This window comes from Pseudonaja textilis, chromosome 7, assembly GCF_049901715.1.
Source record: "Pseudonaja textilis isolate UNSWEBS1 chromosome 7, rPseTex1.2, whole genome shotgun sequence".
NCBI classification, from domain to species: domain Eukaryota; kingdom Metazoa; phylum Chordata; class Lepidosauria; order Squamata; family Elapidae; genus Pseudonaja; species Pseudonaja textilis.
In genome coordinates this window covers 23,454,404-23,478,487 of record NC_141996.1, presented here as the reverse complement: position 1 = coordinate 23,478,487, position 24,084 = coordinate 23,454,404, and the positions used below count along the sequence as shown (strand labels likewise).

At 39.3% G+C, this 24,084-nt stretch overlaps 1 protein-coding gene across 2 annotated transcripts in view; it reads left to right on the top strand.

Annotated features, from left to right (window-relative positions):
- STARD13 (StAR related lipid transfer domain containing 13) overlaps positions 1-24,084 on the top strand; it is a 117,041-nt gene that overhangs the window by 23,766 nt on the left and 69,191 nt on the right. Inside the window, exon 1 of one of the 2 annotated variants that reach the window (XM_026708789.2) lies at positions 6,040-6,409. The exons of the other annotated variant lie outside the window; for it this stretch is intronic. Coding sequence (XP_026564574.1) covers positions 6,241-6,409 — 169 coding nt within the window. The 5' untranslated portion in view covers positions 6,040-6,240. Of the gene's footprint in view, positions 1-6,039; positions 6,410-24,084 lie in introns of those variants that run through there. 2 annotated transcript variants of the gene reach the window in all.

Sequence of the window (24,084 nt, the reverse complement as noted above, 5' to 3'; positions counted from 1 at the left end):
GAGGGGTGGGGGGAGAGGAGCTTTCCTTTTTTTTTCCTGGGTCTTCTGACTGTAACTGTCCCCTCATCACATGCATAAAGTAATCTGTAATGCAGGAGCTTGGCCACTGATGTCCATAGCTATTCACTGTTCTCAAAAATGGCAATAAAAGTAAAGGTTAATTCACTGATGCATGTTTCTAAAGTGCTTGTATTCCCAACATGAAACCATAAGTAATAATATACCCAGCAACATTTTGTAATGCCTGTGAGGAGGTAATATTAAAAAAACATAATGATGGTTTGTTAGAGCCTAAGTACAGTCTATCTATCAAAGAAAAAGTTAAAGAGCAGAAGGTGGCAGAAAATAATCCCACAGGTTTTCCTTCTATTTAATTGTTGTTTTGTAACTGGCTATGCCTTCTGTGGCAATAATAGACTTTAAGGATACTCACTCATGAAATATTCTCAAAATTCCAGATGTGCCCACCAGGAATCACTGCTGGAGCACATATGTATTATAGGGTTAAGGTTAGGGTTAGGTATTCTGCCATATTTCTTGTTAGATCTGGGATGGTTCAAGAACGGAGGCAAGACTCAGATAGCAACAACAGCTCTTTATTAGTGACTTCAGATCTGAGCAACTAATCCCAGCCGCAGCAGCCCCTTATATAGGGCTGGCTGCGGCTAGGCAGCCAATGAAGGCGATTTGAGTTTGCCGCTCTTGGCAGGGCCAATCGCGGCAGCCCGTTTACTGGCCAATCGCATCAGTCTATGGCGACCAATCACGATCGGCTATCAGCGGGCCAATCAGGTTTGCAGGCTTCGAGCCTGCTAGTCCGGAACACCCCTCCCCGTTTAAGGGGTGGGGTAATATAGTCTCGCAGGTAGGCAGGTCTTCGCACCTGTCTACCTGACTTATGCAATTCCAATTGTCCCTGTTCAAATCAGGGTTCAGATGGACTGCTTGCTGGATCAAACAGGAACGGTGAATCGGTGACATGGTCAGGGCTCTCCTCTGGTGCCCCCAGGGTGATAGAGTCCTCAGCTTCGTTGCTACTGCCATGGCTCCCCGGGCTCACTGAACCTGCCTGGCTGCTGTTTCTTGGCGAAGCGTTCGTCTGTCCAGGCTCAGCTGCAGCTGGTGAGTGTTGCAAACTATGGTGCGGTGATCTCGGTGTTAGTTCAGAATAAACAGGTGTTGGTTCTAATTCTGAGTTCACGGCTTCCCCTCCCCAGTGGTGAGTAGCCGGTAGGAGCGGGGACCCGTAACTTGAGTTACTTGAGCAGGAATCCAGAGGGGCTCCCAGAAATTTTTTTGCGAATACAAGTCTCCTACCTTGAAGGCACGGTGCTTGCTGCTGGAACCCAGGGGCTTTTCCGGGCTGTAGGCAGGGTGCAAATGGTCTAGAGGCGATCTGAGTTTCCTGGCCATCAGGAGTTCAGCTGGGCTCTTGTTGGTCGTGCTGTTTGGTGTGATGTGTTGCAGGAGCAGCATTCTAGTGACCTTGTCGTGGATGTTACCTTGTTCCATTTTCTGCAGGGTTTTCTTTGTAAACTGAACCATTCGTTCAGCCCTACCATTCGCTGCAGGATGAGCTGGCGATGTGAGTGCGTGTCGGATGCCCCGTTCCGCTAAATACTGTTCAAAGGCTAAGGCAGTAAATTGGGGACCATTGTCAGAGACCAGGACATCTGGTAACCCGTGTGTGGCGAAGAGTCTGTTCAGTTTTTTGATGACTGCCTCGGTAGTGGTTGCTTTCATTTTATTGACCTCAAGCCAGTTAGAATACGCATCTATGGTTATTAAGAAAGTGTGGCCTCTCATAGGTCCCGCAAAGTCAATATGAATGTGAGACCAGGGACCCCTGGGTGTTTCCCATTCTGCTGGTGGAGCTTTTGGTGGGGCTGAGTGGTTTTCCTGGCATCTGTTACAAGAGGCGACCCAGGTTTCGATTTGTTTGTCCATACCTGGCCACCAGGCGTAACTTCTTGCCAGCGCTTTCATATGCACGATGCCCAGGTGTCCATCGTGTAGCATTTGCAAGTCCCTTTTTTGTAACTTAGTTGCTACAACAACTCGGTCTCCCCACAAGATGCACCCTCTTTGTGAAAAAAGTTCCGTTTGTCTGTTTTTAAATGGCTTAAATATTTCCTTAGGGTCGTAATCTGGCCATGCCCTCTCCACCCAGGCAAGAACTCGTGCCAAACAAGAGTCTGTTTTGGTTTCAAAGGCAATGTCTTGGGCCGTTAGTGGAGGTGAGGGCATTGTCTCTATTTGCAGTACCAGGAGTGTGAGAGCTGGGTCTTCCTGTGGCTCGGGTAGTGGCGAGCAGCTCAAGGCATCTGCGTGAGGAATAGATTTCCCTGGGCGATACTTTAATTGATAGTCGTAGGCAGCGAGAAATTCCGACCATCGCGTCATTCTGGGGGAGAGAATGTGTGGAGTAGGTTTGTCGCCTGCCAGAATCCCAAGTAGTGGCTTATGATCCGTTATAATAGAAAATGGTCTCCCATAAACATATTCATGAAATCTTTTAATTGCAGAGACAATAGCAGGGGCTTCCTTATCTAAATGGCTATAGTTTCTTTCTGTTTTTGATAGAGTTCTTGAAAAAAATGCAATTGGTGCCTCTGAGCCGTTTGGTAGGACATGGCTCAGGATGGCCCCCACCCCAAATGGTGAGGCATCACAAGTGACAGTCAAAGGTAGTGTCTCGTTATACTGAATTAGTACTGCATTAGAGGTAAGGAGGTCTTTTACTTGCTGGAAGGCGTGTTCCTCCCGACGTCCCCAAGTCCAGGATGCCCTTTCTATGAAGGGGCTCAGCAACAGTCGCTTTCTGGGGTAGGAAGATGTTATAAAAGTTAATAAGTCCCAGGAAGGCTTGGAGGTCAGTTTTGTTTTTGGGTCTTGGGGCATTTTTGATAGCTGCCAATTTCTTTTCTGTGGGGTGGATTCCTTGCTTGTCAAGGAGGTAGCCAAGAAACTCCACCCTTTCTGTGCAAAGCTGGCACTTTTCCTTCTTAACCTTGAGGCCAGCATCTTTGAACCTCTGTAGGACTGTTCTGACACGTTTCTCTAATTGGTTTTTTGTGGGTGCTGCTATTAATACATCATCAAAATAGGGCACGACCCCTTTTATACCTTGTAATAGTCTCCATCAGGCTTTGAAAGATGCCTGGGGCTACGCTTACACCAAACTGGAGCCTGTTGCATTTGAATGCACCACGATGTGTGACTATAGTTTGGGCTTCTGCAGTCTCGGGATCAACTGGCAGCTGTTGATATGCTTGGGCCAGATCTAATTTTGCGAATATTTTGCCACCCCCAAGTGAATGCAGGAGATGTTGAACAACTGGTACTGGGTAGGTGCTCTGCTGTAGCGCGTGATTGAGGGTGGCCTTGTAGTCACCACAGATTCTTATGGACCCGTCAGGCTTTATGGGGGTGACAATTGGTGTCTCCCATCGGGCGTGGTCAATAGGTTCTAACACGCCTTGTGCAATTAATTTGTCCAGTTGCTCGTCAATTTTGGATTTGAGAGCAAAGGGAACTCGGCGTGGCTTTAGGCGAATGGGTGCAATGTCGGGGTGAAGATTAAATGAAATAAGGGGCCCCTTGTACTTGCCTAGGCTTTTGTTGAACACTTCTCGGAAGTCGTGGACGAGAGCCGCCTCCCAGTCATGGTCTTCAGTATGATGGATGCCAGCCATTCCGATTTCTAATGGCGCGAACCACTGAAGGCCCAATAGACTTGGCCGGTCTCTGTCTACGATGGTGAGTGGTAGAATTGCATCATGTCCCTTGAAAGAGACCTGGACATGGCGGGTACCTGCGACTGGAATCTGGTTGCCTCGATAGTCTTTCAGTATGAGTCTCTGATTGCTGAGGTCTTGGCGTCGGATGTTGGGAATTAGCTGCTTGAGTGTTCTCCAGGATACCATGGATAGTGATGACCCAGAGTCGACTTCCATGATGCACGGTTTGTTTTCAATGGTGACCTTTACTCGGATTTTTTTAGCGTCAAGTGATGAAGCATGGCCGATGGTGATGGTTTGATGAGCCTCCTCTCATCTGGGTGTGTCGTTAAACCTTCGGGGTCTGCTGTACTGGTTCCACTGGTTGCTAGGGAGGTCCCTCTGTGTGGTGGAGTTGCCATCATACCTCTTTGGGCTGCTGCCTCTCCGTCTGGGGCTGGAATTTCTCTTGCTTCTGCATACCTTCGCGATGTGCTTTCGTTTCTCGCAAAAACGACACATGGCGTCTAAGAATCTGCATTTGGATCGGGGATGGTTTCCCCCGCATCCGGCGCATTGGTAGTTGGGTTTATGACCCCGCTGGTCCCATTGCTCACGTTCCGACCAGAGCCTGTGGACTTCTTCTTCCTCGCTGTCTGAGGATGACTCGACATCTTCATGATGGGTGGTCGATGTGTACTTGTCTGAAGGTTTCCCAGCATCGTTGGTGGGTTGGCGGTTGGTTCCGCTGGTTCGACGCATTCGTGCTGCTGATTTAAGAGTGGCTTCAGCTGCGGTGGCGTCTGCTATGGCATCTGCAAGCGAGATGTCTCCCTTGGCCATGATCTTGCTCTGGATGGTTGGGTCTCTGAGGCCAAGGACGATGCGGTCTCTCATGGCTTCTTCGAGGTTGGCGAAGCCACATAAACCGCCCAGGTTCCTCAGGTCTGCCACAAAATCCCCAACGCTCTCACCTTCACACTGGTCCCTCTGGTAGAACTCGTGTCTGCGAATGAGAGTTGGCACGGCTGGGGCATAATGGTTGCTCAGGATGGGAGCAAGGGTGTCCCAATCCATGGTTTTAACCTCAGCTGGCTTCGCTAAGGCTTTAGCCATCTTAAAAACGGCTGGCCCACAATGGGTTAGAAAAACGGCTCGTTTCTTGCTAGGCGTGGCATCTTTGAGGTTGTTGGACTCCAGGAACATTTGAAATCTGTCCATATATGAGTCCCAGTCTTCGCTAGCTGGATTGAATGGTGCGGGTGGTATAGCGCTGCTGGCCATGTCGCCGTTGTTGCGCTCTGTCAGCCACGTGCTCCTTCAGCTAGCTCAAATCAATAGACTTCGTTGCCTCCGTATCCCATCCTCGTCGCCAGTGTTAGATCTGGAAGGATGGTTCAAGAACGGAGGCAAGACTCAGATAGCAACAACAGCTCTTTCTTAGTGACTTCAGATCTGAGCAACTAATCCCAGCCACAGCAGCCCCTTATATAGGGCTGGCTGCGGCTAGGCAGCCAATGAAGGCGATTTGAGTTTGCCGCTCTTGGCAGGGCCAATCGCGGCAGCCCGTTTACTGGCCAATCGCATCAGTCTATGGCGACCAATCACGATCGGCTATCAGCGGGCCAATCAGGTTTGCAGGCTTCGAGCCTGCTAGTCCGGAACACTTCTGATGAGAGAACTCACCATATGCGACTATGTCATCTTCCAGAGAACAAGAACAGAGAATAACAGTGAAGATCTGTTGATACACTTAAACTCAAAGACATAACAGGACTGGATATAAACTTCACTTAGCCTTGGTTTTGAGTAAATCCATATCACACCAGTGCCACTTCAAACCAACCAATTTGTCAACTAGTAGGCTTGCCTCCCAGTCCTAAATATGTGGTGTATCTATTAAAAACAACTTAGTGAGAAATCAGCAGGTTGCAACAGTCACAACTACTGTAAGATGCAAGCTGGGAAAAGCTTTGTGTATATGTTTGGAGTCTGTGTATATTAATGACTATTTCTGAAGATCTGTATAAAGAAGCTTTAAAAGGAATTCCTGAATAATGGAAGGAATTTTTACTGCCATCTGACAAAAGAATGCTACAAGTAAATTTTTGGACAAAGTTCTCTTAAGATTGTGCCAGAGAATACCTCTCCTCCTTCCTTCCCTCAAATTCTCCTATTGTAGCTCCCCAGTGGCAAGGCATGCTGTTTGTGTTTGCTTTTCAGTGTGATATGTGGCTACAAGTGCTTGCACAGCCTTCACTTTCCTCTTCAAGGCACGCTGTGTACTTTCACATTCTTGACTTTGACTGATTGGCCCTTTCCGATCATGTGAGGGAGCTGGAATCCTGAATTGTAGCTTTTTGGCACTCCTCTTTTTCTCTTTTAAATTGCTTGCTCTTTTCAGCTCCCTGGGCTTCCTTCTTCTTTTCTCTCGGTACTTCAATTAGATTGAGGAATTCTCACCCAGGAAAACTGCAGCAATATTTTGGTTGTTTTTGTTTTGTTTTTAAACGGGACACAGATGTTAAGGCAGATGGCTAGTACGTCAGACTCAGGCTGCCTCTGTGTGAATGCTATGTTAACAGAAGGCCAAGAGATGTACTTGCTATTTGATCAAACTGCAAGACGCTCTCCATACAGGAAAAGTAGGATCCTAGCACGCCAACAACTTCTGACTAAAATTCAACAGGGTGAGTCACCTGCCTTGAGTTTTTAACTGAAACAAATGTTTGGGTAATTCTTTTTTTAGCTCATCTGATCAGGATTTCATATTGTGCTATTTATCTAGTTTAATTATTTTGGTTCTTGGAAGCAGTCAGAATGAAACATTTCAATTTCAGTCTAAAATATACATGTGCATGTGCTATGTATGAGTAAGTGAATTGTATTTCTGCAGTATTATCCTTCGGCCTGAATCTGCACAGCCTCCCCCAATCAATTGTCTGTTTTTAATTGCTATTAGTGACCTTGTGCAATAAAATATTTGGAATGGCAGAACCATACATGACAGATTGTCTCCCATATGGACATGAAGGAACTGCTGAGATTTTTTTAAAAAAATCATTTAGATTACTATTCCTCTGTGTACTTATTTCAATAATTTAGAAAAGGTAAGAAGAAAAGATTGACCCAGGTCTCCAGAGGACTCTTAAGGCATGTTCTAAAGCACATAACATGTTGTGGAAATCTCAAGGCCATTCAAGCAGCCTCATTAGGCATATAGAATAGAATAGAATAGAATAGAATAGAATAGAATTCTTTTATTGGCCAACGGTGATTGGACACACAAGAATTTGTCGGTGCAAATGCTCTCTGTATACATAAAAGAAAAGATACATCAATTTCTTCTTCCAATCTACGTAATTTTGATGCTAACGGAATGGACCTTTGGCCAAATTGCATATAATCAAAGTGAACTTTGGAACCATGCGCAAAAAGCTGATGATACACACACACACACACACGCAATCTGAACAAATCTTTCAGAACTTATGTGAAATATCTAAAGAGAGGATATCAAGTGCCCCATATTTCCCACTAACATGTAAGAAACTGGAAGCCAAGGCACCTGTAAAACTGCTTGAAATAAATCAACTAAATACCAGTAGCACATATTCAATCATGAAAAGCAGCAAGAGTTACAAAGTTCTGTGTGATTTCTTATTTTCCTAGTTGGGTGCATGATGTATGTTTACTTAGTAATAAATCTCATTGAATTTAATAGGGAGTTGCAGCAAGAGCTGTGACCTTTGGAATGCAGATCTAAATTGTTATTACTGTTCAGTTGAAGTTGTATATGAAGTGAAGGGAAATCCTATTATATTTATTAAGGAACCATGCATATTTCAGCAATAAGCCGCTGATGAAGGAGATTATTCCCTTGGCAATGGAGTGAACTGTTGTTTTCAGTACAGTGTCAGGAACTGGAGATATTTGGAGGATGCTGCTCCTTGCTGTGGCTCTGCTTTCAGGAAGGATATTATGTCATGCATAATTGTGACCGAGAACAATTTTTCCTTTTGGGTTTATATGAGTATTCCAAGCTGTATAAATTTAGTCTGCGTTTACAAGTGATGTTTCCAGGGAAAAGAAGAAGTAAGACTTCAAAACTTTCAAGATCATATAATGTAATGCAACCATATGATGATAGGTATTTTTAATACTATTATATGCCTCCAGTTGTATTTTTCCCATTAAAACTTTTAAAAGGGCTTAATTCCTCAAGAATATGTAAACTTTTAAAGTAAGAATATAAGTCTTATCATTTTAGAAACTTCCATTGTGATTTTGCCTAACTGTTCTTGGAGGTCTTCTCAATAATATGTGGCTGATGAAAACAAGAAAAAGGCTTTCCAGTTACTTCTCAAATGAGCCTTTTCTTTGTCTGCCCTGAAATAATCAGGAAGACATGCTTCGTTTCTAATATTTTTATTTAGAAACATTGCTCTTCTAGGTTAGGTTGTTCTGTTCTAAAGCAATACAAGTGGAGAGGATCAAATTGAGATGGCTATCATATTAATACATTAATATTGTGTGTTACATATGCAAAATATGTTTTTTCTAGTATTTATTGTGCACAAAATGAATTTAACTGGCATTTTTGTTTAATTGATTTTAGTATATTTTATGCTGAATACTGCTCTGTATGGCATTTTGAGTTAGAAATATAGACTATTAAGATCGAATATATTCTTAACCAAATTAACTAAATATCTGAATCAATAATACACTGTGCAAAACAATAACATATTTACAAATTATTTTCTTATGTTGTATTGAATTCTTCTATCTGGAAAACATTGACTAATTTTATGAATCTTGAAGTTTTGTAGATTGTATTTGAAACAAATACTGGGAAACATTTTTCCAAACAAGTGTAATAGGGCTTGGACTCTGATACAAGTGATTTGTTTTGATCCGGCTGCATACAGTAGTAACTCAAATAATGTCGAAGAAGCCATCAGCCAGCAGACATAATTTTGAATTCATCCCTCTGTATGTTACCAACATGGCACATCATGCATATATAATGGTTTATTGTCCAGGCCAGGAAATTTTCTTTGTGGCAGAACAAATATTGTGTATGTGAGGATATGATAGTATGGAGGAAATCTATTCTTCCACTTGAGCCAAAGAACTTACTATGTAGAATCATCTGTTAAAAGCTGAAATGAGTTTTTAAGGTTGCCATTACTTGTCTTCAGTTTCCAAGAAGCAGTAGTGTATTTGAGACTATAATGTTATAACTAGCTGACAGATAAATGATGTTGGATTAGAAAGTGCCAAAATGACTTTGATTTGAAGGAAAATCAACAAAATAATATGGTGTTTTGTCAATCTGTATGTGTAAACAGAGGTTTCAGTAGAAGAGAACTGTATATGTAGCTCAGAGTTGAATGGGAAGTTCTTGTTGCTCTCTGAGCCTGGCTGTTTGCTTGGAGAATGTTTCATTATCTAAGGTAAAACTCAAAAAATTAGAATATCGTGCAAAAGTTCATTTATTTCAGTAATGCAACTTAAAATGTGAACCTAATACATGAGATAGACTCATTACATGCAAAGCAATAGTTCAAGCCGTGATTTGTCATATTTTTGTTAATTATGGCTTACAGCTAATGAAAACCCCAAATCCACAATCTCAGAAAATTAGAATATTACATGCAATCAATAAAACAAGGATTGTACATAGAACAATATCGGACCTTTGAAAAGTATAAGCATGCATATGTACTCAGTACTTGGTTTGGGCCCCTTTTGCAGCAATTACTGCCTCAATGCGGCGTGGCATGAAAGCTATCAGCCTGTGGCACTGCTGAGGTGTTATGGAAGACCACGATGCTTTAATAGTGGCCTTCAGCTCTTCTGCCTTGTTCGGTTTCATGTCTCATCTTTCTCTTGGCAATGCCCCATAGATTCTCTATGGGGTTCAGGTCAGGCGAGTTTGCTGGCCAATCAAGCACAGTAATCCCACGGTCATTGAACCAGGTTTGGATGCTTTTGGCAGAGTGGGCAGGTGCCAAGTCCTGCTTGAAAATGAAGTCAGCATCCCCAAAAAGCTCGTCTGTGGAAGGAAGCATGAAGTGCTCCAAAATTTCCTGGTAGACGGCTGCGTTGACCCTGGACTTAATGAAGCACAGTGGACCAACACCAGCACATGACCTGGCTCCCCAAATCTTGCAGTATGTGCCTCTCCATTCTTCCTCCAGATTCTGGGTCCTTGGTTTCCAAATGAGATGCAAAAGTTGCTTTCATCAGAAAAGAGGACTTTGGACCACTGAACAACAGACCAGTTTTGATTTTCTTTAGCCCAGGGAAGACGCTTCTGAAGTTGTTTGTTGTTCAAGAGGAATACGACATTTGAAGCCCATGTCCAGTATCCGTCTCTGTGTGGTGGCTCTTGATGCACTGACTCCAGCCTCAGTCCACTCCTTTTGAAAGTCCCCAACACTTTTGAATGGCCTTTTCCTGACAATCCTCTCCAGGCTGCGGTCATCCCTGCTGCTTGTGCACCTTTTTCTTCCACACTTTTCCCTTCCACATAACTTTCTATTAATGTACTTTGATACAGTACTTTGGGAACATCCAACTTCTTTTGCAATTACCTTTTGAGGCTTTCCCTCCTTATGGAGGGCGTCAATGACGGTTTTCTGCACAACTGTCGGGTCAGCAGTCTTTCCCATGATTGTGATTCCTACTGAACCAGACTGAGAGACCATTTAAAGGCTCAGGAACCCTTTGCAGGTGTTATGGCTTAATTAGCTGATTAGAGTGGGACATTTTGAGCCTAGAATATTGAACCTTTTCACAATATTCTAATTTTCTGAGATTGTGGATTTGGGGTTTTCATGAGCTATAAGCCATAATCATCCCAATTATGACACATCACAGCTTGAACTATCTTGCTTTGCATGTAATGAGTCTATCTTATATATTAGGTTCACCTTTTAAGTTGCATTACTGAAATAAATGAACTTTTGCATGATATTCTAAATTTTTGAGTTTCACCTGTAGATAACATTATCAGTGTTGGTGAGTTTGCACCCTGTTTATATACAGTTTGCCCTCCCAGTGTTGGTGAGAATGTAGTTTTCTCCTTCGTAGGCCTGTGATTAGGGTATTGTTTTCTGCTTGAATGTTTGTCTGGTGTTAGTCCATGCTTAGATGAGTGTTGGCTGCTGGAAAGGATGCATTCTGGTCTTTTTATTTCTTTCTTACCTTTATATTGTCTCTTTGGAATGGCATGCAAATGTGGTTTATTTCAATGTGTCTATTGATGACTGATTTCTCTGAATGCCAAGCTTCCAAGAATCCCCTATCATTTAGTTTGGCCTAAGATGCTCACAGTTTCTCTATTGAAACTATTGTTGAATTTGTCCATATGCGGTGAGATTAAGAAGTTTTCATCATGTCTTCTGACTGCTACTTGCTGTTCATGGATATGCTCTATGAATCTTCTGCCTATTTGTCCTATTTTACAGTAGTGACTCTTACAGTCATTACTGTACATTATATGTTATTGATGATTCCTGATTTTTCTTCTTGGGCTACTCAGACCTTTGGGACACTAAGAGGTATGGGGGAGATTTAGTAAGTGTATGTGCAACAGTGATGTTATGCAGTTATAATGATCTGTTCCTGAGATGTTTTGATATGTGATAGTATTAGTTTTCATAGCTTGTGTTAGTTGTACTTTAGTAAATTGAGTGATCAGGAACTTTTTGATAAAGTTGTGTAATCATCTATTTTGTTGGAAGATATTGGAGTACTTCCTTTTTCTCATGTTCTGGGTTGCTGCAATATGTTTGTATTCATTTAAATTATGTTTTTACCCAACTTTTCTATGTGAGAGGTTGAGTTGTTACCTTGATAATGAAGAACTTGCTTAGTGTAAATTGTTTTTCTTTAGACTTGTCTTTCTAATTTGCTGTTGTTTCATCTGTTGATGAGAATACCCAGGAAAGGGGCTGTGCTGTTGTTTCCTTCTTTCCTTGTGAATGTAATTCATTTGAAGATGTTGTTCATTATTTTATGTGTCTTCTCTAGTTTTTAACTTTTTATTATAATAAATGTGTCATCTTCTTACTATGGATCCATAGTTTTTTGTTGTATGTGTGGAAGTGTTCTCTCTGTGTGTGTGTGTATGTGTGTGTGTGTGTGTAAGATATTTTTAATGTTATATTTGTGTAAGTAATTCAACTGTTTTGCCTAATTTCATCTATCAGAAATTCTGCTTGTCCTTCTTCTATCAGGGAGTCCACAGCAGAGGTGGTATTTAGCGGGTTCTGACCAGTTCTGGAGAACTGGTAGCAGAAATTTTGAGTAGTTCGGAGAACCGGAAAATACCACCTCTGACTGGAGATTTTACTGTATCCTTCCCCTGCCACACCCACCAAGCCACACCCACAGAACCAGTAGTAAAAAAATTTGAATCCCACCACTGGTCCACAGCCAAACCAACTACATGTGGTGGTGCATAAAGTTTTTGTTTTAAAATTGTAAGAATTAAAAATAGGAGAGTGGACATTATGAAACATTTTATTGAAATGAATGTACCAAGGAGTTATTTCCAAATAGAGGCTTCATATTTTTAGGTCCCTAGAAAATATGCTTTTTGTGGAAATCCACCCAAGTAGGAAGGGAAAAGTGAATGGAAGCTGCTGTGTTGTGCCCCTTCCTTAATAAGAACAGATCAATGGCAGAATCAGAAAACAGAATGCAGGGAAAGGCCATAGGGCTCCAGAAATTGACAGAGGATATTCAACAATGCTGTGTGTTGGTCTTTGCCAAACTCTCTTAAAAACATATAACAATTATATCACTTTTTTTAGTCTAAACCTGTGCAATTAATAAATATAGAATGTTTCATTCTAAAATTTCAAGACTGAAGATTTAGCAAGTGAATCAAATAGGTAGCCATCAGGATACCAGAAGAGCCATCTGACTACAAAGTCACATATCCAAGGTTGATATTTATGTCCACAGGTCCATTTTTATGCCATTATTTAAATGAGTTTGAAGGATGAAACTGTTCCTGCCCATATCAATTGCCTTTTTAAAATTTCTGAATTTAAATTTCATAGAAGCTGTTGTAAATTGAGTCTGTGCATACATAACTGAAAAATTGAAGAAGAAAAGAAACAAAGATGCTAGTTATATATACCTCTGAAATAATATATGTATTAGGTAACTTATGCATGTCAGCGTATGCTGTCATAAGTTGACAGCAAAAGCTTGCTTATTTATTAAATTTCAAAAGATAATAACCATTTCTACAACAAAATTGTGTCCATTGTCAAATATCTTTCCAAGAATTCTTCCAAATATCGGTTTTTTTAAAAATCCTCAATTTTATTCTTGTTGTGATGCTCTTTATTTAAATGAATTTTAAGGGTCAAACTATTTCAGCCTCATATGAATTGCCATTTGTTAATTTCTCATGGTGGGAATATAGAAGCTGTTGTAAGGAATGGAGTATGTATATATGTAAGTGAGAAATTGAAGAAGAAAAAAAGACAAAGATGCTAGTTATGTGATTTCTCTCAAATAATATACATAGCCTTCTAAAGCTATATATCCCCAGGAGGTTCTGTCCAAGATCAAAAAATGGCGTAGATGAATAAAGGATGTAATAATAAGAGTCCATTGGAGAAGAAAGAAACTTCTTTGTATGAACTTTATTTTAAGTTGCAGCCCCCATTTGTATAATTCTCTGTCTTCTGCCCATACTTCAAATCCCATTCCATAGTGTTCAGGAATGTTTTGAATCCTTAGAAAGAAATTTGAAAGGGGCACAGCATGCTGCAGTAAAAAAGAACGGCTATAAAAGTTCTCTGTGTGAACTGCCTAAACTTCCCCTTAGGATCTGGCTAGCATTAAGAGTGCTCTGAGTAAACAGTTTCAGTAATGTATAATGTCAACATTTAAACACTAAACTGCTTCGAACTGCAAGATGGATGGCATATAAATTAAATAAATAAATAAATATTGGCTCTTTCAATTTTCTATTTTAATATTAGCATGGTTTTTATAGCATGGTTTTATAAAGACCATAGGAGTTTTCATTAAAAAGACTTTTAAATTGCAAGAGAGCAACTGTCCATTTACAAAACTCAAACCCCCTTTCACTGCTTACCAAGAAAGTTACAAGCCTTATATAATTATGTGCTAATCTCAAATGTCAAAGATTAAGGAGACAGTTCAGTTTTGAAGGTCTTCCTAAATGTCACCAGAAAGAAACACCACATTTGGGGGACAGCATTTGAAGCTTTAGTTCAGTTGTATTTCATACAAGATTTGTAAAAGTGCATATTTTGTCATGAAGCTCTTGCTATAAAAAGGACATGAAAAGTTTGATGTGACGTTAGCTCAACAAAACACCACATTTCTTTTAATTCAAGGGTTCTCACATTATGTAATTACACTCCTCCCAAGTTAAGCCAATGGTTTTGCAAGACTTCCTGATATTGCACAGGTATAAAAAAGATGGACAGCTAAATTAATTTTGGTTTTGCATTTAACTGATCAAAGAGAAAGATATTGCAAGTTATCCAAACTTCTGATTTATTTATTTGTGTTATTTATTGTAACTTGTCTATACAGATCTTATGGCATTTTGCAGTCCATTAAAAATTATATAGTAACAATTTAAAACACACAAAAATAAAAAGTGACACTTGACAACAAAACACTTGGGTCACACTGTAGGTAATCAGTTCTGAATATGAGAGGTTTAAATCAGGTCTTTATTTGGTTCCCCCATACTGATGGTTATTGACTTCCTGGGCAAGCATAGAAGGACATCTCTTGTGTTTTCACAAAATTTGTCTCTCTTATTTATGTGACACTGAGGTTTTCAGATAGGTCCATAGTAGAAAATTAGGTTCAGCAAACATTAGGGTTCTATTTCATTAAAGGTTTTACATGTCATTAGTAAAAACACAAATTTATTTACAAAGAATGCTATTCATTAGATAAGTTGATAACACTGTTTGGACCAAAATCAAATTGCCTTATTGTTTAGCATGATATGCATGCCTGCTCTTGTTGACATGAATGTAAACAAAAAATGGTATTCCTGTGTCAAATTCATGTCTTCTTGTCCATGTTAACTGTAATATTTAAAGTTCAGATTCCCTCTTTGCATAACAATGATGGTTTTGTGAAGCAGAGAACATAGATAACAGTGTGATGATGATATTGTGTTATTAGGGTTAATTTGCATGACCAGAAATAGAGAATTTAATGCAAGAGTTGTTCTGGCAACTGTGTACTATGTCATTGTGGTATATTTATTAATTGTAAAATGTACACATGAGGATAAGTAATATGAGGTTGGTCCATACCTCTTGTCATTTTCTAAGTCAGATAGAATCACGCTATGAGTAATTACAAAGAATAGAATAGAATAGAATAGAATAGAATAGAATATTTGGCCAAGTATGATTAATCACAGAAGGAATGTCTCTCTGGTGCAGAAATAGACTTCTTTTTAGATGCTCTTGTATGTGATAGTCTTCTGCAACGTGACTTTCATAAGTTACATTGGAATCACAACTTTTAGAATTTTCAGTCAGCAAAACCAAAGACTACCTACACAGTTGTTAAAATACAGAATTATTTCCATTATTGCAGTATTGTCACTTTAGCATTTTTTATTTAATGGCACTTTTGTGTGGAACATTCACATAGCATTTACCTGAAATTCCTTTAATCAAACATATATATTCCAAAGATCACTTATGATCCAAGTAAAGGATAAGTTTGGTTTTAAAAGCTGCAACAAGGATATGTGTGTGTGTGTGTGTGTTTGTGTGTGTGTGTGTGTGTGTGTGTGTGAATTAATGCATGCATGTATGTATGTATGCCTAAAATTCCAGTTACATGCCTTTGAATCTGAATTACCTGTCAGTCTTACTGTGAATTAATGGTAAGTTGTGGTTGTTTTGTTTTACTATATATTTGTACTATTCTATTAGTAGATCTGAGGGCAAGCATTTGTGACTGCTTGCCCTCTAAATTTTAAACACTAAATTTTAGTAGTGTGAATTTGTTAAATGTAGTATTATTTAAGTGGTTAATTTAATTTTTATCACAGATAACATAACTTGATATTTAACAAAACAAAATCTTAAATGAAAATGTACATTTATATACATTATATATTTATACTGAAATACTTATACAGTACTTTAACATTATTTAAACAAATAACAGATTTGATAAAGCTTTCCTTACTTCAAATGAACTTATTGAAATCAGTGAAAGTACATTATCCCTTATTAAAAAGTTCCATTAACTTTTTGTATCTGGAATCAACCTTCCTTATTGTAGAAGTTGAAAAATATTTATCTAGTATATTATATTTTTAAAATTTCCCCTACTGGAGGGCTGCCATTTCTCCATGTGGTTCTCCTGCTGCCTTTATTCTTGTTGGTAGTTTCCACATCCTGAACAAGATGTAAATACGCGTGATGTGGAGTATTTATTGACACTGCTTGTGGAAAAACTATGGGGACTTAGTAATGATTACACATATGTTCTTGAAAGTAAATAAGGTGGAGGCTTTCAAGAATTCATATTAGATGAGTCACAAAATTATGCTTTTTGGAGCTTTTAGAAATAGACTTGACTGTGTCATTCAGTACTTTTTGCCTATGAGCCATGAATAGTTCCATTGACACTGTGCACCCACGCTGGTGAACAATTCTACTCATTATGAACCAAAATTAGCATTCTTTTTTAAAAAAACTTTTTCAGACTTTACAGAATTAGCACAAAATAGTTCCAAGATTCTTTGTTCCAGGGGCAAATCTATTACAGCAGGTCCTTCAATGTGACCCCAGAAGACGTGCATCACTCCTTTTCATTTAGCACTTAAGATTTGTAACCCTCTTGCAAAATAAATTCTAGTACATAAAAATGTATGCATAAAATAGCTTGATCATATTTACACATGTTGGATTAACCTGAAGGTCAAGAACTGTTCTGACCTAGGCTTCCCCAACAGACAACCTACTCTCTAATCAACTATCCAGCAATCTGCAACTGCAAAAACATATGGACTACACAACTCAATCAGGGCAAAGCAATAGATGTAATTTAGATAGACTTCTGTAAAGCCTTTGATTCAGTGGTACACGACAAACTACTCCTAAAACTAAAATCTTATGGTATCTCTGGACACCTGCATAACTGGATAGAAGCATTCCTGTCAAACAGACAACAAATGGTCAAAATTGGGAGCTTCCTATCAAATTCTGTACCTGTCAACAGTGGTGTCCCCCAAGGCAGTGTTCTAGGACCAACTCTCTTCAAACGCAACATAAATGACCTCTGTGATCATATTAAGAGCGTTCTTTTCGCTGATGACATAAGGCTATTCAACACAACCGACAGTACTGCTACCCTTCAAAAAGACCTCAACTATGTATCAGAATGGTCAAACAAATGGCAACTTCAAATCTCAACAAATAAATGCTCTGTCTTACATATTGGCAAAAAAAATTCAGAAAATAAAATACAAGCTGAATAGTCAAGACCTTGTTGAGGATCCAAACTCTGTCAAGGACCTTGGAGTACTCATCTCTAATGATCAAAGTGCTAGAGCCCACTGTAACTACATAACCAAAAAGGCATTAAGAGTTGTTAACATAATCCTGCGTAGCTTTTTCTCCGGCAATATCACACTACTAACTAGAGCATACGAAACAATTGCTAGACCAATACTCGAATACAGCTCATCAGTCTGGAACCCGCATTACGTATCTGATATTAATACAGTTGAGAAAGTCCAGAAATATTTCACAAAAAGAGTTCTCCACTCCTCTACTTGTTGCAGAATACCTTATGCCACCAGACTCTAAATTCTAGACCTAGAAAACCTACAACTACACCGCCTTCGGTCCGATCTAAGTATAGTATATAAAATCATACATTACAATGTCCTACCTGAATGAATACTTCAGCTTCAACCATAACAACACAAGAGCAAACAATAGATACAAACTCAAGATTAACAGCATCAAACTTGATTGCAAGAAATATGACTTCAGCAACAGAGTGGTCAATGTCTGGAATACTCTACCTGACTCTGTGGTTTCTTCCCCAAACCCCCAAAATTTTAACCTTAGACTGTCTACTATTGACCTCAACCCTTTCCTAAGAGGTCTGTAAGGGGCGTGCATAAGTGCACCAACATGCCTACCGTCCCTGTCCTACTGTTTTTTTTTCTTATATGTATCCATTTCATGTATTCATAACTATGTTTATACTTATACCTGTTATCTTATAATTGCTTGACAAAAAAAAAAGCATGAAGCGAACTCCTTATCCCGATAAACCCCTTTTATTTAGTTTACAGTGAATTCCTTTCCAGCAAAGTCCTGGCCAACAATCTTTCAAGATATTTTACTGTTACAGACCTTTATCAGGCTTAGAGAGTTGCCAGGCCAATATCTTTCAGATGCCACACTGTAGCAGAGGAAGAGATCTTCACCCAAATGAACTAATTATCTCCTGCAAAACCCCACTCCCCTTTCACTCCTCTTTTATTCCCTATGGGAGGGCCATTCACCATCCACTTGTGACTTTACTCCAAGTCAACCCTTGTTCCTTAGCTGTTCCCTTCTTTTGGTTGCTCTGCACATGCGCACACTGGGAACAGGCTCCAGTGTTCTGCCTCACTGATGTCTGACTCTGAAGGCAACTGCTAACTGTCAGACAGCCCTGGCCCAATCTCTGCCTCTGATGCAGAGTACTCGTCAGAGCCTTCCAGGACTAGCCCATGTTCCTCCCCAACCTCCTCACGGTCCGAATCTGCTGCCAGCTCCACTGACTACTGGTGGGCCACACAAGAACACAGTAAAAGTTTTAACATAGATTCTATAATAGTTTATTGTAGCTTCCTCCTACTAATGAAAAGGACTCTAGGAATAAGCATTATTATAATTTGGAAAGAATGTGCATGACTCAAATGAAATATGTGTTCTTGGTTTTTGGCTAGTTGCAGAAATTATTAAGTTCAGAAGTTTGAACAAAAAAAATAGAATGACGTCTATAATGTAATGATAGTTTAAACCAAAGACTGGCTACTTACTCCTTTCTCTTAACTAATTAAACTATATTAAGAAAATACAGTTCTATTGGTTGATGACATTTTTAAAAAAGATATTGGATATATGTAGCAGGACCAAAGAGCATAAAAATAAATTCAAAGGGATAAGTTCTGTAGAACTGTTCATGATATAAAATATTACAGAAATGTTAGATTTTTAGAACTAAGGAGCACATTTTTTTCTTTGTCCTGGAATATTAGATGCAATATGGCATTAATTATACCTCTTACTAGCAGTAGCAGTTCGAATCTCACCAGCTCAAGGTTGACTCAGCCTTCCATCCTTCCAAAGTTAGTAAAATGAGGACCCAGATGGTTGGGGGCAATAGGCTGACTCTGTAAACTGCTTAGAGAGGGTTGTAAAGCACTATGAGCCGTATATAAGTCTTAAGTGCTATTGCTACTAACTACCCTATTTAATGAGTATCCTGTTTCTCAGGACTAACTTTGAACCCCCCCCCCCCCATGACTGAATAATCTACTGATTTTTTTTTTTACTTCTTTGCTTTTTTACCCATCCCCTGTTGGGGAACATAAAACCTAATACTTTTTTCTACTGCAAGCACTGATTATCCTAGTCTTCAGGGGGGAAAGTCTTGTAAAGCTTTATAGTGACATACCAGGAAATAAGCATAGAACTTTTTTCCATTAAAAAAGGTCTGCCACTGAACCACAGATTTTCCTTGAAACAATCTTGGATCTTCCTGGCCTGGCTTCAATAGTAGCAAATTCCAGAGCATCAATCAGATGGAGAAAGAACTAAGCCCCCTTTGCTCTTGTACATTCAGTTCATGGAATATACAGTGTTGCATCTGTTTAAGAAAGAAAGAAGTATTCATAAGATTTCTCAAAGAAATTTCCTGTGACATTTTAAGACACTTTGTTGGTAACCATTTTCACATATTTCTGCTTTCAGTCATCTTGCCTGCTATGCAGGTTGGGAGTTTTAGTTGAATTGGGTATTATGAACTCAACTCACAGAAGAGTAATGGCAAAGTTATTTCCTGAAGGTCTTTGGTTTGGTTTGGTTTTTAATTCAGATTGCTAAAAATTTCACGTTCAGGTCATCAGTGTGACTGCCTGGGGTGAGAGCGAAACTATTCTTGACACTGACATATAAAGTTGGAGTGGTTGTAAAATAAAAACTATAGCCTGCAGTATTTTTGGGTGAGATTATACTTGTTCTCTAATCATAACAAAGCAGTTTCTCTTTTTAAAATTCTAGTACCCAAGTAGAAGAATGAATTATTTAATATTACTGTATTATTGGTGGTGGTGGGGAAACTGAGTGGCCATTCTTTTTTGACACTCTTTATGCATTCATTGGGCTGCATAAAGAAATGCTTCAATCCATTCCAAAGGTGCTTTTTTTTCAAAAAAACAACTGGACTTTGTTTTTCCTTGAAGACATTTCACTTTTCATCCAAGAAGCTTCTTCAGTTCTGATTGAATGGTGGAAGGCGGAAGGATTTATATTCCTTACAGTCATCTGGTCATTAGCATTCTTTCTGAGAATCATTGAGGCCACTTGGAGGTTTATCTGTATCCTCAAGTGAATAGTGCAAATGGGTGTGGAATCTTCTTGGAACTGCTTTAGGAAACAGTGATTCTGAGAGGGCCAACTTCTAAACACCCACTTTCAATCCATCTTCTCTCAAACAGCTGATGCTAGGTGATCAAACAATAGCTTAAGATAGAAAGGGATAGAATAACTCAGCTAATTTATATACTAACCCATAGTGCCTTACAGCATTCTCTGAATGGTTTACAAATGCTAGCATATTGCCCCCAACAATCTGGCTCCCCATTTTATCAATCATGGAAGGATGAGTCAACCCTGAGCACCATCAGAATTGAACTCCAGGCTGTGGGCAGAGTTTGCCTGCAATACTGCATTCTAACCACTGCACCACCACAGCTCTCTAATATTTTTCAGGTGAAAAAGATTATTCAAAAAGATCTTGAATGTCTTAAGCTATGGACTGAAATGGCTATACAAGATGCAAGTGGTAAAAGATGGCACAGGAAGATGACGGCAAAACATATAACTGCACAGTGAGACAAAACTAGCCACCAGGTTCTGCTGAAATCTCCCTGACAATTTTTAAAGTAGTCATATTTGAAATCATTGATCTCATAGCAAAATATATGTAAATTGTTGATGTTATAATTCATATTAATTAAAGACTCTTCATTAGAATATGCCTGCTAGTTTAAAATAATCTGCCATGCTATAATTTGTGTCTCTATATTTTCTGTGTTCCCAAACCCTGATTATCCATGCTTTTGCAAATATTTGCAGATGAGCCATATTAAAACAGGAAGCTAGAGGAGTTAAATGAATCAGAGTTTTGGTTATGAATAGGAATCCTAGCTCTGATGCGCTATCTTGTACAAGAATTGATCACAGATTTCTAATCTAGTTTCAAAGGAGACAGATTCGATAATGCTTTATCAAATGATCTAATCAATCAATCAATTCTGACAAATTAGAGCCCTTTATATATGTACCTACAGTCTAACTGATGTTTCTGTTTGTGGGCTTCGAATTTCCTAATGGGTTTATCTTAAATCAAATAGAGGAGACTAGCTTTTTACACTGCCAAAGGCAGATAGAAGGTCATCAAATGCAGAATAGATCATGATTCATTTTAAAAGACAAATGAAATGCAAATCATAACTTTCACTATCTTCTCCAGTTGTAATACTTTTCTTTCTGATTTTCTAAGCAGCTGGAGAGCTTAGGGTAGCTTTGCATCCAAACCAATTATGAAAAAATAATAACTGGAAAAACACACTAGCATATTAATATGTGCCTTACCTAATTTGATCTGGGTTACAGTAGAACTCATTAAAATCTATTGCAAGAACACTATGGATACAAGCATGCACCTAGTCAGTACAACAGAAAGGGCAAATTTGAAACAATAAAATAGTTATAGGGTTCAATACTTTTCAAGAAATTGGGACAATTTTATGCTTAATAATAATCAGGGGTGGGATCTGACAGGATTAACTACCAGTTCAGTCATTTACGAGGTTCGGTGATTTACAATGTGCTTCCCTGCAGCCTTTCAAAAAGCCCTTTTTTCCTGCTTTTTTAACTGCAGCTGTGCCTCGCACAGCAGCTGCAGTTGAAAAAATCAGGAAAAAAAGGTCAGGTAAGAGCCCGGTTGGGCAGGTCAGCAAAAATATCAGCAGACATAGAACCGGTTCTATGTCTGCTGCTCTTCAGAGCTACCGGTTCTACAGAGGTGGACAGAACTGGAAGAACCCACCCCCCATGATAATAATAATAATAAAAATAATATCTTTATGCCTAATCTGTATCACTTTTCTCTACTGATATGTTACTGTACCTGATACTGAAATTGTTCTTTCCTCAGATCTATTTCATACTTTCCTTCAGATTAGAGCAAACTTGCAAACCAATTCTGTAGTTTTGATTGATGCTGTCATCTGGTTGGTAATGATTTCTAGCTACCATACAGATAAATAGATTTTATCCATGAACATTATAATAGGCAAAGCCCATTTCTACATTCTTTCTATCCAATCAGATATATCTGATCTCTTTAACATGGGATTAAAATGGGGACTAAATGTAGCATCAGATAATTTTGTCCATAAATTTCTTTAAAAGTCAAAAGCAGCCCTAAGAGATTGTGAGTTTATTGGACTAAACTACATATTATGTTAGATCTGTATGTACAGACTGAAACCAATGGTTCTTTTTCTCCTGAAAAAAGCAGGATCATCCTGATCCAGATAAAGGCTATAATGCATGAGACAAGGAGTGTAGCCATTTTGGTTTGCCATGGTCCACCAGAAATAATAGTCCACCAAAGTTTCCAGGCAGGTCAAACTAAGAATTTTAGTGAAGGGAGGGGGCAGTTAAAATCTTCTTCACTGTAGGGTTGTCTCCAGGTCTGAAGGCAAAATGTAACTTGGAACATGTACAGGCATGCATGCATCTGTCAGGAGCACCTTACCAAATGCAACTTTTCCTTATCCCTTATAGATGACAGCTGTGTCCCTCATGAAGAAGTTGTTTAAGATGCCATATACATGCCCATGCACAAATCAAATCTTGATTTCTGAATGCCATACTTCTTGATGGGTTTACACAAAACTTAGCTGCTATATCAGAGGTGGTATTCAGCAGGTTCTGACCAGTTCTGGAGAACCGGTAGTGAAAATTTTGAGTAGTTCGGAGAACCAGCAAATACCACCTCTGATTGGAAATTTTACAGTATCCTTCCCCTGCCATGTCCACCAAGGCACACCCACCGAACCGGTAGTAAAAAAATTTGAATCCCACCACAGCGCTATATGTTTGGTTTGGTTTTAATTTTCCCTGTGGTATAAATTATGGCATAGTATTGCATTGACTCCCCAATGAGATGGATTCCTGAGGGTGAAGAGATGGAAGGCTACTGCAAGCTACTCTCCCTATTACATTTTCAAAGGACCATGGAAGCTCTTCACAAATACATTTGGGAACTTATAAAAGCCATACCATCTCTAATGGTGTCCCAATGAGTTTTGTTATGTTTAACTTTCTGTATTATTACTTGTAAGCTTTATCAAGCAACATACAAGCTGAGGTACTAAATGAATACATTTCCAGAAGCTGCTTTGGCTTATCTTATTTGAGCCCTGGTGGCGCAGTGCTTAGAATGCAGTACTGCAGGCTACGTCTGCTGACTGCTGGATACCTGCAATTTGGCAGTTCAAATCTCACCAGGCTCAAGGCTGACTCAGCCTTCCATCCTTTTGAGGTGGGTAAAATGAGGACCCAGATTGTTGGGGGCAATATGTTGACTTGGGTAAACCGCTTAGAGAGGACTGTAAAGCACTGTAAAGTGGTATATAAGTAAGTGCTATTGCTGTCTACCCTTCTCATCCCTCTCTTAATACTAGGGACACCGATGAAACTGCCTGATTGTACATTAGGACAAGTAAAAGGAAATACTTGTTCACAAGTTATTAAACTATAGTATTTGTTTCCACAATTATGTAATGGCTGCAAATTTAGACTTCATTAGTGTTAACTCACCAATGGCTACTAGTAATGATGGGAGTAGAAGCAGTTTGTTTTTCAGTAGCCTTATTTAGAGAACCCACGAAGTGCTGCTATGATCATGTTCTACTTGTGAACCTTAAGCCAGAATTTCCAAGAATTCTGAGGGCCATCAAGCTGAGATAAAGTGCTCCAGGCATGTACACTAATATCTGTAATTAGGACATATT